The sequence below is a fragment of the Pogona vitticeps genome, chromosome 5 (assembly GCF_051106095.1).
Source record: "Pogona vitticeps strain Pit_001003342236 chromosome 5, PviZW2.1, whole genome shotgun sequence".
Classification (NCBI taxonomy): Eukaryota; Metazoa; Chordata; class Lepidosauria; order Squamata; family Agamidae; genus Pogona; species Pogona vitticeps.
Genome location: NC_135787.1, coordinates 126,091,244 through 126,108,771, shown reverse-complemented (window position 1 = coordinate 126,108,771; position 17,528 = coordinate 126,091,244). Strand labels below are relative to the sequence as shown.

The 17,528-nt window shown below is 41.8% G+C and overlaps 1 protein-coding gene across 3 annotated transcripts in view; it reads left to right on the top strand.

Annotated features, from left to right (window-relative positions):
• The first annotated feature begins 13,201 nt into the window (after positions 1-13,201).
• LOC110089644 (mitogen-activated protein kinase 11) overlaps positions 13,202-17,528 on the top strand; it is a 67,819-nt gene continuing 63,492 nt past the window's right edge. For 2 of the 3 annotated variants that reach the window (XM_078376763.1, XM_073000576.2), the window contains exon 1: positions 13,202-13,433. In XM_078376763.1, coding sequence (XP_078232889.1) covers positions 13,321-13,433 — 113 coding nt within the window. In that variant the 5' untranslated portion in view covers positions 13,202-13,320. Of the gene's footprint in view, positions 13,434-13,728; positions 13,918-17,528 lie in introns of those variants that run through there. The other variant, XM_073000574.2, reaches the window with a different exon arrangement.

Genomic DNA, 17,528 nt, shown 5'->3' with positions numbered 1-17,528 from the left:
TTGTTTACAAAATCTGCCGCTGATATTTTTAACTGGGTGCATTTTCAGACATATAAGGCTAAAGAGTGCTAACAAGTAGTTAGAGTGATGCCTGAAAAATATACTTGATGAACTAAGGATGTGGCAGTCTCTCTTTTGTGACAAGGCATCCTGCACCTGTGGGACTGTGAACATGCTCCGCAGTCCTAGAGGGCCCACCAGAAAAAAGGGGCTAGTATGCTGAGAAACTCTGGGAAGGGTTGCATTACATCAGAATCATCATAACAGCTCCTTATTATTTCTTAATTACAGTCATAACCAGTTTTTCCCCTTGCAGTGTTAATATTTTGGATGCTATGTGCAATTAGGTTGGAACCAGCTTATAGTGACCCTAATAGGGCTTTCAAGTGAGATATTTAACAAGTGGTTTTACCAGTTCCACACCCCCAGTGAGCTTCCGTAGCTGATTGCGGATTCAAACCCAGGCCTTCTAGCCTGTCACTCTGCCCACTATACCACGCTGAGTATCTGAGGATTAGTTGTTTCTGACCTCAGTGTGGTATACTGGACAGAGTGACAAAGTTCTAGTACTTCAGATACTATCAAACTTCCCTCTAACTAGCAGAAAAAGTGGGTTGTGCAAAGAATGTATTCATCAGGAGTGTCTAGTGACAGCTCAGGACCAGGGTGAGAAGTCACCCTAAAATATTTTGAGGTTTGGTATCTTCCAGTCCAGTCCACAAGACACCCATCATGTGTGATTTATGTAGGTAACTGGAAGATGGTTACCCTGATGCTATTTACATATATTCATTTTAGTGCTGAGCCTTGGCAGTGATGAAATTACAGTTGCTAAAGACTGATTCACACTGTATCCAAATGTATGAACATATTATAAACAGTCAAGTGCTGGACTGAGCTTGCATGACCTTTGCTCTGAACAAAAAATTCATAGCATGACCTATGACTTACCCCGGGGACAAGCAACTGGCTATCTCCTGTTCTCCCTGTTCCCACCTGACCCAGGCAAGCAGTTCTACTTGCAGCTACAATAAGACAGCTCATGGGTATCACCAGTAGCTGATAATAATAATAATAAAGGAAATGCATCACCAAAAAATAAGGTACTGACCTGCATAACTTTTGCATATGCTAATTTATAAATGTATAGTTAGAAGTATCACCATTTACATAAAAATCACAATGTATCTGCATAATGAATCAGATTATAGTTAGATGACCTTGTGTCCTCACTTAATGTGATATCCAGGTATCATTGTGGACAACTTTCAGACACCGTCCTTCATTGGATTTTCTGGTCTTAAATGAGCACTGGAGAACGTAGATATCTTCTGACAGCCCTGAAGTATTCCGTAATGATACCACTCTAATCTGCAACAGTAGATATAAACATCTCATGGGATTTGACCTCATCAGAAAGCAGAAGACCATGGTTTCACCCTGCTAGTAAGGAACAGTGAACGTGCTGTGAATTTTTCATCTTAAGACTGTTGTATTTATCAGTCAGGCCTGAGACGGGAAGAACACAATACTTGTCTGATAAAACGTTCAAGCCAGATATCCATGGCATTTCTGGAACCCTTATCATGCTGCAATATTTCTTGTGTTCCTAAGAAGTGACTACCTTGTAATTACGGAGCTAATGGGAATAATACAAGTGGGCCTTGGGGCTCTGTAGAATGTTGCCAAAGAGGCAGTTGGCAAGCATGGGGAGGTCAGCATGTTGCTGTTGAAATCTGGTCACTGAAACAAATCTTCAGGTTAAGCTCAGAAAGTACTTTGAGATTTAATAAGAAAGAAACACAGTATATTCTAAAGTAGATAAATATTCAACAGCTGTAATGAGGGTAACCATGCAGATTTCTGGTTTATTTTTCTTAAACCATTGCATTAGGTACTTCAGATCACTTCATGGTTCTTCTGATAGGTCACTGACAAAGTAAAGCTAATCATAGATCTGTGAGACACTAAGATAGTTTGCAAGACCTAAGCAGGACTGTCAGTGATTGGACCTTTTTTAAAGGTCATCAATTCATTGGCTACAGTAAGTCAGAAAACAACATGAGGGCACATGACAACAACTACCACAAGGTGCCCCAGGACCTCCTCAGCCCTAATCAAGAGAACTCGTACGATGGGGGAAATAGCTGTGGCATATGTGGAAGTGTGTGTCCTGCATCCAGGACTGAGTAAGAATTGTACTGCTTCTGCCCTTCAAGCACACAAACTAGTAGGCGATAGCTAAGAAAGTTGATCTTCTTTCTTTTTCAGATAACAAACAAGGAGGAAGTGGCTGCCAACCACAAACTTGTACCGTTGGTTCCTTCAGCAGGGCCTCAAACTTTTTGGTTGTTATCAGGGAACAGCTATTCCCCTGCACCCCTTGATGGAAGTGCTGTTAACGACAAACCTTATAGTGTAACTCTAAGTATGTTTACTCAGAAGGATGTTCAGTGAGGTTCACTGACTTTTACTTATTCCACCCTGCATAGGCTCCTTTGTCTTTCTGCTACTCCCCCCCCCGTCATCCAATGAACTCCGACAGTCAGCGAGTAACTGGCCCAAGTTACCTAACAAGTTTCATAGCTGGATGAGGACGAATACCTGGATCACCCAAATTTCTCTTCAGCACTTTAACCATGACACCACTGTTGCCGTTATTTGGTCTAAGTGTGCATTTATGAAAGCAATGAAGAATAACAGCTTACACTAATCTATACAACCAGTATGCTAAAGTCACCAGTGGCATATTGATTATGTAAAAACATTTTAAAATAAAAACCCAAAGAGACATGCAGCAGATTAATAAAAGCAGAATTAAATGTGCTGGATAGCTTTGTGGTTTCGGCCCCTGGCTGCAGAACCAGCGGTTGGGAGTTCAGTTCCCCACTGAGCCTCTTTCACAGGGGTTCGACTCAGTGATTCATAGGGTCCCTTCCAGCTCTGCAGTTAAAAGGTAAGCAGATCTTGAATACAATAGCAACAAAGTCATCCAATCAAAAGAATGAGGGAATAATAAAATTAAATTTAAAATTCCGTATTAAGAAGTTAGGAGAAACAGCAAGAGCATGTTTCTGGCAAATGTCTCATGACTAGCCTACTATTACCTATCCATCCCTTCTGTGTTTCTCACTCATCTCACTTCAGACAAACAGGGCCACATAGAGGAGAGCCTCTGACCAAAACTGGGCCTTACAGGTCAAACCTACCATTTTGATTCGAAGCCAGAAACAAGCTGGAAGATAGTGGAGGGTTGTAGTTTTGTGTTTTTGTTTTGTTTTGTTTTTTAAACAAATTGTGAGATAGTCCCTTTAGAGATAAGTTATTCATCTTGACACTACATTCTGAACCAACTCTAGCTTTTAAACAATTTTCAAGTGCAGCCCCATCTACAATGAATTGTTGTAATCAGATCCGACTATGCAACTATGCAAAACTGTATTTCCCAAGAAAAAATTGCACCTAGTACATCAAGCTAAGTTGGTGAAGTCCCTTGATACCACAGAGAGTATTTGGATTTCCAGAGTAAGAGCAATATCTAACAGCATTCTCATCCTACAAAGCAGTGATGCAGCTTGATTCTGAACAGATCTCCTACCACCATCACTTAACAACAGTAAGTCAATTAGTCCTCATCCAGCCTATTCCCATAAACACTAGGCATTTGTTCAACCCTTCCACAACTTTGACTTAAAAAGAAAAGATAAAGCTGACATAATCAAAAGACTACCACTAATGATAAAAATTAGCATATATCAAATAGCAACCATAATGACTTAACACATCAAACAATCTTAAGATGAATGGGTAATCAAAGAATGTGTGCATTTCCCAGCACGTAAACAACATTAAACTTAAGGTTTTAAGGTAGCCAACTGTTCTTTTTAGGACATGATCTAGACAAGGTTAAGTAAAGGTCTCATGTTCACAGATCTCATAGCACACTGTGTCAGCAGGTTTGACACCTGAGTAAGTCTTCTTGTACAGAAGCAAAGCTGGAAAATTCTGAAGTTGGAAAGGATGCAATATGCTGATACAATAAATGTAAGAGCCACAGTATTGCTAAGATGTTTTCCAGCAAAAGAGTGATGTCACGTATAACGATCTACAGCTTTCTTCATGAAAGTAAAATGGGTTGCCTCCTTCCAGAGAACACCAACAGCTGCTTCCCTGCAGCACACATGCTTGTAAACAAATATGGGTTTTGTGTGTTTCTTAAAAACATGCACCAGAGAAACCACCAAGGAATTTAAGTAATATCTCCCTGCTTCATTTACTTCCAAAAACATTTGACTCCTTCTGGCACCGTGACACTGAAAATTGCTACTAAAAAGGATCGGTAGAGAAAGTATTTATTCATCCTATTTATATGCATCCCCCTATGTAAGCTACAAATTAGAAGCAACTAACCTTTGACTGTTCAACAAGAGTGAAGCATGAACCATGAGCACATTCCCCTTGCCGTTGTTTTCAGCCTATGCATCAGTTATCTCCTAATTGTTAATAGTCTTCAGTGCTTTTGATTATAAATGTAGAGTTTCCACACTGGCTGTACACTGAAGACCAGCTCATATGAGATGAGGCCTTAAGGGAAGGAGTCACAGGGAAGATTAAGACATACATTTTATCACCACCCTGGTGCACATAAAATTCAGAAGACTTTGCAGAGCATGTTGGTTTAACAATCATCAGAAGTGTTTCTCTTCGTCTCGCTATCTTCACAGGTGCATTTGATGGGGGCACACTAGAGGGTCTTCTCTGTAGCCGCTCCCAGACTTTGGAACTCCCTCCCATGAGAGGCCAGGCTGGTCCCACCTTTTTTGTCCTGCAAGCAGGCAAAGACCTTTCTCTTCAGGCAGGTTTTCCTTTAGTGACTGAGTGAGAGAGGTTTTTAAATGGATTGTTGTTCCTCGTTGCTTTTAAATGTGTTTTTCATATTGATGTTGACTGTTTTTAATATATTTGTTTAATTCTTTTAAAAATATTTGCATACTTACTGTTTTTAGCTTTTAAATACTGTACAGTATTGTCTTTTAATGATGTAAACTACCTTGGGTCCTTTTTAAGGAGAAAGGTGCAGTAAACATATTTTAAATAAATAGAAAAAAATAAAAATGTGTGCCTGGCAACCCATCTTTTCCAGAGGTTGAAAATAGCATATTATTTGTAATTGAGACCTTTTTCCTGCAACAATAAATTTATTAGATTTACAAATGTAGCTTAATGAGGGATGTCTTCACTCCTTTTGTGGCATACTTGTAACCATTTAATTATCTTTTTAGTTATGAGGGGAATCAGCAGGGTAGGGGGAATGTCAAATGATGACTCCCTACCATGCTGTTGATCCTCACACAACAGACGGAAGGAGAATTTGTTTTGTATGGTTTATAGTGTGTGGATGTGTGTTAGAGCCACTAAAATTCATGATCCTAGTGATTCTCAAGAAATAGAAAAGCAAAGAATTACATTTAGAATTTTTAACTACAATAATTAATTATGGGGCTTAGAATTATAATAGCAGGCAATTATTTTTTTAAAAATTTAAGTTTCAAATCTCCGGCTCTTGTTCTTCCCATTCATTGGTTTCTCAGAATGAAGTTGAATCTTTCTTTTACCTACTTTCCACTACTGTGAGCCTGTTTATCTTGTCATTTCTACCTCTACTTCTTGACTTTTCCATCCAGGCATTTCTGGCCCTTTATTCACTCACTCAGACGTCACACGTTTAGCTCATCTCATTTCTCTTACACTCTTCTGTCCTTTCGTTACTTCACAAAATACCTTCTGCAATAGAAGTATGCTGTAGGAGCTGAATTGGTTATACCAAGCTTTACCTTGTATCTTCTGCTAAAACAAAAGGCGAAGAGATGGTAAAGTAACTCTTCCACTGTTATGTCCCAGCAGGACATAAGAGGCTGAAGAAGCCCTGAAGAGCTATCCCTTTATAGCTCCCCAGTTTGTGGGGAAAGGTGAAGATTTGGAGAAGTGATTGTGACCAAAAGATTTAATGGCCTCAGTTGTGTTCCAGAGTTGCACTCTAGAGTTTACATAAGTTGGTTATTTACTCAGAGCTTTCCCAAATGTGGCCTTGGGGGTTGTTTCCCAACCTTGGGTAACCCAGGTGTTCTTGTTCTGCAGCTCCCAGAAATCCCAACCTGCACAGCTAGTGGTGAAGGCTTCTGGGACCTGCAGTCCAAGAATACCTGGGTTACCCAAGGTTGGGAACCACTAGACTAAGGCACTGCCCTACTTCCAGCTTAGGCTATCCAAAGGCAACCAAGCCCTATCTGCCCTATCCTCGGGGTCACAAGGCCTCTGTTTATGCATATGTGATTGTTTGCCTGACTGACTGCTTATGTATCCTTGTGTATGTGGGTGAGATAAAACACCTGTGTTTGCAGACCCACTTTTATCCCTACTTTTGCTCACTCTTGCTTGTTCTGCTTTCTGTCACACCACTCACAATAGATACTAGTCACCAATGTCTGAACAATATGGGATAAGGCAAGGAGAGCATCCAGATATTAGATCATTCTTCTGTCCTCTAATATCTCAACCTGCTTTATTCAAAAGAGCTGCAGGAATTTCTGTAGTGACCTGTCATGGTGGTGGAGATTCTTGCTTTCATTAACTTCAGGTTAATTAAGTTAAGAATCTGAGTCATAGCTTTTGTCTTAAATTATCATTCTTAGTTGGAGTACAATCACTATACATATTTTTGCCATGGCGGCTTATAAAATAAATATCAGTCTCTCAGGAAAGAGATCAGAATAAATATGTATCTTGCCATGTGTAGATATCACTTACCATAATAATATGCAAGTTATCTACTTCCAGCAATTTACTTCTATATTCATGTACCTGCTTCACAAACCCAATGTATTCCACAAGATTCTGGAATGCATTATATAAGGCATAGCCTTATATCACATATGCATAAACAGAGGCCTTGTGACCTTTTGAATAGGGCAGATAGGGCTTAGCTGCTTTTGGATAGCCTCAGCTGGAAATAGGGCAGTTCCTTAGACTTATATAAGGCATAGCCTTATATAATGGAAAACTAGCTAGGCTTATTGGGTTCATTGTTGTGCTGCTTGAATTAAGGGTATGGCCTAGAAGAACACATCACATACCGTCCCATGTTAGATGGGAAGACTGATAGTGTCGCACACATTTCAGGGGAGCTTTTTAATGCTATGTAATGGATAGTTTCATAAAAGATCCACCAGCAGGAATAGATTCTGACAATCTGAAAACTACTACCCAATCTGCTTTGTTCACACAGACATGATCAAAAGCAAATGTATTTGTTTGTTTGATTGTGATTTGATGCATATTATAACTGGATGAAAAGCAACCAACAGGGTCAAATACTCCATAACACTGAGGGCAAATCAGAACTCAGAACTCAAAAAAGGGCAAATCAGAACTCAGAAAATTTACATTTAGACTATAACTCTCAGACTCACTAGATGATTCAACGAGGAGTAGCCCAGATAGTAACTTTTCCAAGCTCTGGAAGAAAACTATATTTGGGAAAAACATATGGTCTCCATCTAATTACTGCCAAGCAGAGAGTACTGACAGTGTTTTCTATAACACTACAATAATTGTACTGTACTGTACCACCCAGATATATTTTCTTCCTCGACAAATCCACTTGAAAACTTCTAAGGTACACCAGAGAGTCTTAACTCATTGCCATGTTGCTCTTGTGGTCATCCATTTTATGGGGTAATTCGCACATCACTGTGATGTGTGAATTACCTCAGACAACCTCCTATAAACAAAAGTTCATTAGCAACTGTAAATGGCCAGTCTCCTCAGTATAATTAACATCCATGTTACTCTACCATTATTATGACATATGTTCTAACACCCTTTACAACGCAAACGTCAATGGAATATACCTGTATAAATAGGCTATCCCTCCACTGTTAACTACCGAATGACTTTCTTACCAACCAACCAACCTCTGTATTTTGATGCCATGTACTGTATAAATATTTGCCATGTTATATTTCTCTCTTACTACATCTGAGGAAGTGGGCTCGTCCATGAAAGCTCACATTAAAATATAACAATTAATCTGTAAAGTGCCACCACATTTTTGTCTTTTCCATTTGTTCTTTTATTTTTATTTATTTGTTATTTTGTTTTTACCTATAATCTGTGACTCTAGAGGCTCATTTGTTTTCATACTCTCAAACTTATTGAAAATGGGCCACACAAATTCACAATATGTTTAAGTTTTAATAAGACTATGTTAGGTGAAATGCAGTTTTATTTTGAAAGGCTAATGAAAATTCTATTGATAGCAAGATGTCTGTACCATAAAATAAGACAAAGGAAAATTCTAGCAAAATTAATTTAGAAAGGTGCTCTGGGTACTTTATTAATTTGTATTGGAAGCTGTTTTAACCCACTCTAGAGGAAAACATATAATGTCCACTGCAAAAAACAAAACAAAAACAAAAAAACAATCGGCTATTGATTATGCAGAAGGATTGAGGTGTAAAGCTGCTAGGAGGAAAGCCAGGGTCCAGACTAAGTTGTGGTTAAGAAAGAGCATTTCATTAGAAGTAGGACTTCCTTATATGTTCAAAGGTAGCTGATTGTCACAGCATGACTTTTTCATATCCCCTATAGCTTGCAAAATAACTTCATTTGTTTTGAGATAGGTCATCAAGACAGGCTTTATTTGCAATTCTGATTTCTGAGGTATGAAGCTCGGCTGAAACTGTATCTCTGGAAGAATAATGTGCATTCAGTACATGGTAGAAATGGAAGTAGTGACAGATTTTACTTTCTTGGGCTCCATGATAACTACAGATGGTGACAGCAGCCACAAAATTAAAAGACACCTGCTTCTTGGGAGGAAAGCAATGACAAACCTAGACAGCATCTTGAAAAGCAGAGACATCACCTTGTCGACAAAGGTCCGCATAGTCAAAGCTATGGTTTTTCCAGTAGCAATGTATGGAAGTGAGAGCTGGACCATAAAGAAGGCTGACCGCTGAAGAATTGATGCTTTTGAATTGTGGTGCTGGAGAAGACTCTTGAGAGTCCCCTGGACTGCAAGGAGAACAAGACTGCAACAATGACTAAACAATAGCCGCCTAGAGTGGTCTGGTAGTCCAGATAGGCGGGGTATAAATCAAATAAATAAATAAAATAAACCTATCCGTTCTGAAGGAAATCAATCCTGAGTCCTCACTGGAAGGACAGATCCTGAAGCTGAGGCTCCAATATTTTGGCCATCTCATGAGAAGAGAAGACTCCCTGGAAAAGACCCTGATATTGGGAAAATATGGAGGCAAGAGAAGGGGACAACAGAGGACGAGATGGTTGGACAGTGTCATTGAAGCTATCAATATGAATTTGACCAAACTCCGGGAGGCAATGGAAGACAGGAGGGCCTGGCGTGCTCTGGTCCATGGGGTCATGAAGAGTCAGACATGACTTAACGACTAAATAATAACAGCTTCATGGTTTTTCGGGCTCTTTGGCCATGTTCTGAAGGTTGTTCTTCCTGACATTTCGCCAGTCTCTGTGGCCGGCATCTTCAGAGGACAGAACACGGCCAAAGAGCCCGACAAACCCGCAACAACCATTAGATCCCAGCCATGAAAGCCTTCGCGAATACAATAACAGCTTCAAATGACAAATTACCTGTAGCATCTAGTTTGACCCTAAATTGTAGTTCACAGCCTGCAATTATCCAGCATTCTAGCCTGAACTTGGAAATGTTACTTATTTGGATTTCATTTCCCAGAATTGCTTGGTCAACACAGCCAAAGTTTATTAAATGTTGCATTCTGGCATTTTCTCAAACTCTAATTCTAGGCCTAGCTCCAAACCATAGTTCACACACCCATTCTTATACCACATTGTTTGTAAGTACCAAGCCAAATGGAAAAGTGTACACCTCTCTCACACAATCGCATACACACAGAAGTCCCGCAAGAGAGAGATAGAGAGAGAGAGATACAGTAGGAATGCATTATCCACATAGGATCAATTCCAAGTCCCCTCTCATGGATGATGAAAAACCTCAGAAGTATCTAATGATATATGTTGCATGGTCTCTAGCTTCCTCTAATGTCCAATTCTGGTAAATATACCCCGAGAATATGTGTACATACATATTTCTGAGATGTTTTATTTAGCGTTTTCAGGCAGCAGATAAATGAATCAGTGGATACTGATCCCATGGATAGGGATCCTACCATATACTCTCACATTGCCTGTGACACCATAATAATCCAAAGGGGAAATAAACCTTAACTTGCATTTCTTCTGTCACTTCTTGTTCATAACATCGAAATCTACTTTCAGGCTTAAGACAGATTGATTTGCTTGATAGACCTCAGGTAAACAAATAAGATAAGACAAAATAACTGGTTTTTCATGGACAAAATGTCATCCTGTTCAGACCACAAGTCATCCCTGGACTGAACCAAAGACCAATGGACACACATCCATTATGTACAGTACATCACAGAAGTGAGTACACCCCATCACATCTCATAAATATTTTAGTATATCTTTTCATGCGACAACACTGAAGAAATGACACTTGGCTACAATGTAAAGCAGTGGGTAGACAGTTTGTTTAACAGTGTAAATGTGCTGTCCCCTCAAAATAATGCAACACTCAGCCATTAATGTCTAAACTGCTGGCAGAGTTAGAGAGAAGAGACAGAGATATAGAGAGGGATTTAAAGCATTAAGATAGACAGTTAGGTTAGGATTACGACAAGGACTTGGAAAGCAGGTGTATTTGAGAACTGAAGGAGTTAAAAGTAATAAGAAATAAAATTGTTTGAACATTGTAACACCGTGATTAAAATGAATCTATATAAGTAAACATATCTAAAATCCAAAGCACGTTTAATGAATGAATAATGCAGGACCATCCATGATTTTCCTTATGTGATTTACCTATTAACCTATAAATAAACATCGTTATATTTGACAGCATTGATCCATTATTCCTATTTGATACAGGGAGGAGAATATCCTCTGGTGGCAGCATAAAAAGGAAGAAAAGAAAAAGTTGTGCCCAAAGGTGAACCGGGGTGTTAGGGAAAACAAACAGAGGAGCTGGGGATGTGCAAGACCATGCAGCAGTTCAACAAGACAGGTTCCACTCAGAACAGGCCTCACCATGGTTGATCAAAGAAGTTGAGTGCCTGTGCTCAGCATCATATCCAGAGGTTGGCTTTGGGAAGTAGACGTATGAGTGCTGACAGTACTGCTGCAGAGGTTAAAGGAGTGGGGGGGGGTCAGCCTGTCAGTGCTCAGACCATACGCTGCACGCTTCATCAAATTAGTTTCCAGGGCTGTCGTCCCAGAAGGAAGCCTCTTTTAAAGATGGTACACAACAATACGATATGCTGCAGATAAGAAGACTTGGATTTCTGGAACCATGTCCTGTGGTCTGATGAGACCAAGATAAACTTATTTGGTTCAGATGGTGTCAAGCGTGTGTGGCGGCAACCAGGTGAGGAATACAAAGACAAGTGTGTCATGCCTACAGTCAAGCATGGTGGTGGGAGTGTCATGGTCTGGGGCTGCCTGAGTGCTGCCAGCACTGGGGAGCTACAGTTCATTGATGGAACCATGAATGCCAACACATACTGAAGCACAGCATGATCCCCTTCCTTTGGAGACTGGGCTGCAGGGCAGTAGTCCAACACGATAATGACCCCAAACACACCTCCGAAACGACCACTGCTTTGCAAAAGAAACTGAGGATAAAGGTTTCTTTAGCAAGCATGTCTCCAGACCCAAACCTATTGGGCATCTGTGGGTCATCTTGGAAAGTGGAGGTGCACAAGGTCTCTAACATCCACCAGCTCTGTGATGTCATCATGGAGGAGTGGAGGAGGTCTCACAAAATATGTGTGAAACTGGCATACACGTGTAATGGACTACATAGAAGTGAAGAAATGTAATATACAGTATAGGACTTTTATATGCAGAAATAGGTCCAGAACTTTATCAATACTCCATAGCCTATTATTCAGGACAGAGCTATGTTTCTTCTGTCTTCTCATGTTAAGACCACAGTGAGGGTACACTCATGTTTTGTTGCTGCTGCAATGAAGTGGGGTCAGTTTTTATGCTGCATCTTAATGTTCATATTGCTTTCTGTCTTGAGCTTCCTTTCTGTGAACTGTCGCAGTAATAAATGTTATTGTGTGGACTACACTGCTTGACTAGATGGATAAATAAATAAAGCTTTAAACATATTTTTTAAAGTAATTTAAGCTGCCTTGGGTCCTTTTTAAGGAGGAAAGCGGGGTATAAATATTGTAAATAAATAAATAATTAAAAGTGCAAAGGGGTAAAAATGTATCCCCAGAATGTGCACCAGAAGCCCACAGTAAATTGCTGCTCCCTGGTGCGAGTCCAGCCTATGTTCCTGTCAAGCGTGTTCCAGAGGCACACCTCCACCTTTGCATTTTAAGCATTTACCACAGTTAACTCTGGTTTGTCCAGGTAAGTACTGTACATAAAATGTGCAATGGTTCTTTGACCCAGGGATGACCCAAAGTGACATCCAGAAACCCTTTCCCTCATCTTAAAAAAAAAAAAAAAAACCGAAAAGCCCTACTTGTGAGGGAAATATATCAAGGGAAGCACAATTCTGCTGGAAACTGACTTGTAGGCATGTTCCTTCTCTTGGGGAACCCTCATCCGCAGACTTCCTCATCAGGAGTCCCTCAGGTTGCATTGGCCTACAACTTCCATCATCCTTGACTGCAGTGCTAGGATTGCTGGGATCTGCAGTCCCAAACCACTGGAAGGTTTCTCTCAATCTCCCGCCGCCCCCCCCCCCCCGGTTTAAAGAGGGCTGTTACTCGCGTGTGGGGCGAGGAGGCAAGATTTGGATAGTCAGCCACCAAAGGCCGGCCATCCTTCACCACCGATACTATCCTTGTGCATGAGCACACCAGGCCTGAGGGCACTGCCTCCCTTCCTTGTCGCCTGAGCGTCTTCTTCTATCACACCCAGAAGCAAGAGAGGGAGTCTTCCGAGACCCCCTTCCTTCTCCCGGGGAAGGGAACGCCCTTCTCCTTCCCTCCTCGCCCCCTTTCCCTCCACTTCGCCGCCACTTCATTCATCCCCTTTCGAGGCCCGCCTCCTCCCGGCCTCGTCGCCTCCCTTTTCCCCTCCCCCTGGTCCCTCCTCCCGGCCGGCTCGGGCTGGTTTGGTCGCTCTTCCACTTCCAGCTGTAACTCCCCGGGTCTCCGCCGCCGCCGCCGCTGCTGCTGCTGCTGTTCCGACCGCCGGCGGTGCCGGCTGTAGAAAATGTCCGAGCGAGGCGGCTTCTATAAGCAGGAATTGAACAAGACCGTGTGGGAGGTGCCCCAGCGTTACCAACACCTGACCCCGGTGGGCTCCGGGGCGTACGGCTCCGTGTGGTAGGTGGAAGGGCGGAGAGAGGACAGGTGCCGCGCTTTTGCACCATAGCCGGGAAAGAGGTGGAGGGGAAAAAGCCACGGGCAAAAAGGCTCAGCGCCGGAGCTGGGAGCAAACAATGCGAAGCAGCCGCTTGGGATGGGAGCCACTAGGCCTGCCCGGCCCTTTCGGGCAACTGGCTGGACACAGATGCGAAAGCCGAGGCAGCACAAGAGAGGCACCCAGAGCAAGAAATCGGTTCTCTCTCTCTCTCCGGTGTCGTAAGATATCCGGGCTGCCGGCTGCCCGGGCCGGGCAGACCCAAGGCATGGTCACCGGCATCCGATCGTGTCGCCTCTGTGTGTGTGTGTGTTTGTGTGTGTGTCATTGCCCTCGGTCGGGAGCCTCCTTGGGTCCATGTGCACACATGCTGGGGAGCCGTGCACATATATACAAGGGGTGTTTTGGGCCGAGGAGGACATACAGGAAGAGCTGGCATGCCTTTTGGTGAGCTGGAGCAACATCTAGAAAGGGTGTGTGTATAATGTGCGTCGGGAGGGCTGTTCTTCTGCTTTTCAGCAGCAGCCTGGTATGAAAAATAGCCGGTGGGCGGTGTGTGAAGCCTCTGCGGGCATAAGTAGGCCAGGAGGGGAATGGATAACATTGTCTGTAGGAGAAAACGCGTGTCTCTGTATGTACAGAAACTGACAAGTTTTGTGTATAGGTGATTCCTTCTGGGGTGGAGAACAGGATTATCCGCATGAGGAATGTGATGGAACCAGATGTTTCAGTAGGAAGGTATTGCATCTGGTGAAGTGAACGGTAGTCCACAAAAGACAAATGTCTTCAGAAAAAGTCTTGGTCTTCCTTGATGCCTCAAGGCTCTTTGTTGTTTTAGCCATTTTAAAAATATGCACATAGCAGAGACAATCCTGTCTCTTTGTGTCTTGGGCCATCTGTTTCTGTGTGCAGATGGAGTGTATACTTTTGGACGGCAGAGTACTGTATATGCACAATATAATGGCCACCATGCGTGTGTGCGTGTTTTGTCTTATCTCCCTGTGCTTTGTGTCACAGGGTTTTGTGTCCGTATTTCTGCCCCTGCCCTGCCCCCACTGGGGTTCAGAGCAGAGACACACAGCTGAGCAGCAATCACAATGCCATTCAGGCTGGAATTCCTCATGGGTTGCTAGGGGTAACCCCAGGCCATGCCAGCTACAGAAAAAGATTTCCCTAGCCTATTTTTAAAGACCTCCCTTTTCACCACTGAACTCTACCCATGAATGGGACTTTGGCAGGATGATGTTTTTATTCCTTCACCTACTGTGGTCATATCTGAAGTCTTCTTCCTGTGACTAGGAGCAGTGTAACTGAACCTTATGGATGTTTTAATGAGTAAAATATTTTTCCAGTCGCCACTGACATAAGAATCCTTTGTCTGAAATAAATTCCTTGTTTCCTCTTCACCCATCTCTTTGTCGTAGACCGTGTGTAGTGGCCTTAGTTTATCTCTGTAAAGGCAGGAACATTTATTTATCAATGAAAATGTTGTTGGTTCTCACTTGTTTAGACTTAGGTCATGGTTTGAAGACACATGAAAGCAAAGTCAGTCTCTGGGCCTGTCCAGTATAGGATGGGTCACTTGCATAAAGTAAACCTATGTGTGGCCCCCTGGGTTTCCACAGAAGAAAAATAGGATGGAAATATAATAAAGAAAATAATTTGTCGATAGTATTTCATCACATGTACAATGTCCTGTTTTCCTGGGGCAAGAGGAAGTAGTGATAAATGGACAATTGTGACAATAGAGAGTAGTAAACACAAATCTATTTAAGGTGTTGGCACTGGTACTATCTCACATGTTCACAAACAATTTGAAATTGGGGTGAAGAGTGAGGGAGTGTGGGTGTATAGAGGTTACCAAATTATTTGTCAAGATGAATTCCAAAATTATCCAGTGAATAATTCTGAATAACTGCAGATGAATCTGTCCAGACTAAGTGAATGGGCAGCAAAAGTAGCAAGTATAATTCACTGTGATAAACTGCAAACATATACACCTAGGGACAAAACATTTTTGTAATTTCACATGTACTCTGATAGGTTCTTATGATTGTCCAGGAAAGAGACCATGAAGTTATGGTGCATGGGTCACTGAAAATATGAACTTGGGGCTAAATCTAATAATTAATTCCAACTGGGGTAGACCCATTAATGGATGTAACTTGTTAGTTCACTTACATAGAAGCCATTGATTCAGCAGGTGGACAAAAACCTGGATTTGTGCATGTGAGGAAAGAAAGGCCAACTCTGTGTTAAAAATTCTTTGGAAATGGGCAGTAAGGAAATTGTCCAGTATTGTAATTTTTAAAAATATTTTGAGCCTATGGTGCTGCCTTATTTGAATACCAATCTGTTTTAGACACAACATGTAGCAATAGAAATCGGCACAGAAAAAAACAAAGATCAGGAGTTTGAGGAGCCTCGCCATTTCTTTCTTTCTTTAGTAGTTTCATTTGTTTCCCAATTCTCCTGAAATGAGCTCAAGGCCATGCTCTTCCTTCCTACCTAATCCTCCTTCAAGGTAAATCACTCTGAAAGAGAGAGAGAGACCCATTGTTATTGAATGAGTTGTATGGCTCAGCAGGGGAAAGTTTAAAGAATCTGAAGCCTTGTTTTTGTTATAGAAAATATATGATTAAAGGAGAAAATTCATTTAAAGAAATGAAAAGACAGGAGTTTTACTTATGTAGCAGTTAAGCAGCAGCAATTTGCTGCTGTTGATGGGGAGCACAGGAGGAAGTACTACTTTTATATACCAGATCACTGATTTATGAAACACTTAACCACAGGATGTATCGGCACTGATTAGCCAAGAGGATTTTAAAATAGGTTTGGGGAACCTGTGCCTCTCTAAGAGTAGCTATGCTTTAGCTCCCAACAGTAGTCATTTTTGACCAGGTCTGGCAGAAATTTCAGGCCAACAACATCTGGAATGTCACATGCTTTTTAAAATGAGAACAAATGAGTTTGTGCAGGAAAAGCACAAACTTTAGTTAACTAAGCAGAACCTCCTTGTTGAGAGGCAGTATAGCAGTTGCTGGGCTGGACGGTTAGGAAGAACATAAGAAGAGCCCTGCTGGATCAGGCCAAGGGCCCATCTAGTCCAGTTTCCTGTACCTCACAGTGGCCCGCCAGATGCCTCTGGGAGCACATGAGACAACTAGATACCTGTCTCCTGATACCTGTCTCCCCTGCATCTGGGAACTACGTAATGCCTTCCATGGGAACTGTTTTGCAGAACTTAGAAAAAATTGAATTGAAGCTCCCAGGCTGCCCCCATTCTGTTGGTTGTAGCTTCTGAGAGTTGTAATCTAGAAAAGAAAAATAACTTTCCAAGCTCTGGCTTTTCACAGGTATTGCCTGACCATAGCAAGACTCAGTGGGCCAGGTGGTCTGATCCAGCAAGTCTCTTCATATGCTTCTGTTTTGCCAAGATTACGAAGTGTTGATCTGATTACTTGAAAGGGGTTATATTAATGCCAAGTGTTGTATCTGTGGTTGTCAGCAGTGGTGGTATTAGCTCCAGCAAATGCAATCATTTTGCATGGTGACTTTTATTGAGACCTCACCACATGATATTGCTGGAACTGAGCTGTTCTCACTTGTTGTGCAAAGAATTCCAATGCCACCATGCCTTCAAGCAAACACCCTGCTCAAACTGTGGTCCTCTGTGTGCTCAGTAAATAACTCATTTCCATCACTGTATATTAACTCAAGATTCCATCATCTGAATGCCACTCAGTATGCTTCTGGTAAATGAATAATGGGATTAGAAGGCACAGTAAGTTATATGTCCTGGTTATGTGATGTGGTATGGTGGAAATCCCTAGAATTCATTGTGCTGGGGATGTGCAATCTCTGTTTATGTCACAGCTATAGTAGTGAACATATTGTGTCTGTTCTTACTGAACAATAGCTGCTGCTGAGACCAGAGATTAATTTCTTTGGAGCAGGGCCGTGGGCCGTAGTGGCCCTCTAGATGCTGCTAGGAGTGCAACTTCCATAATCCACCAAGTTAGATTAAATTAAGACATGTCAGGGAAACGGAAGAAGAA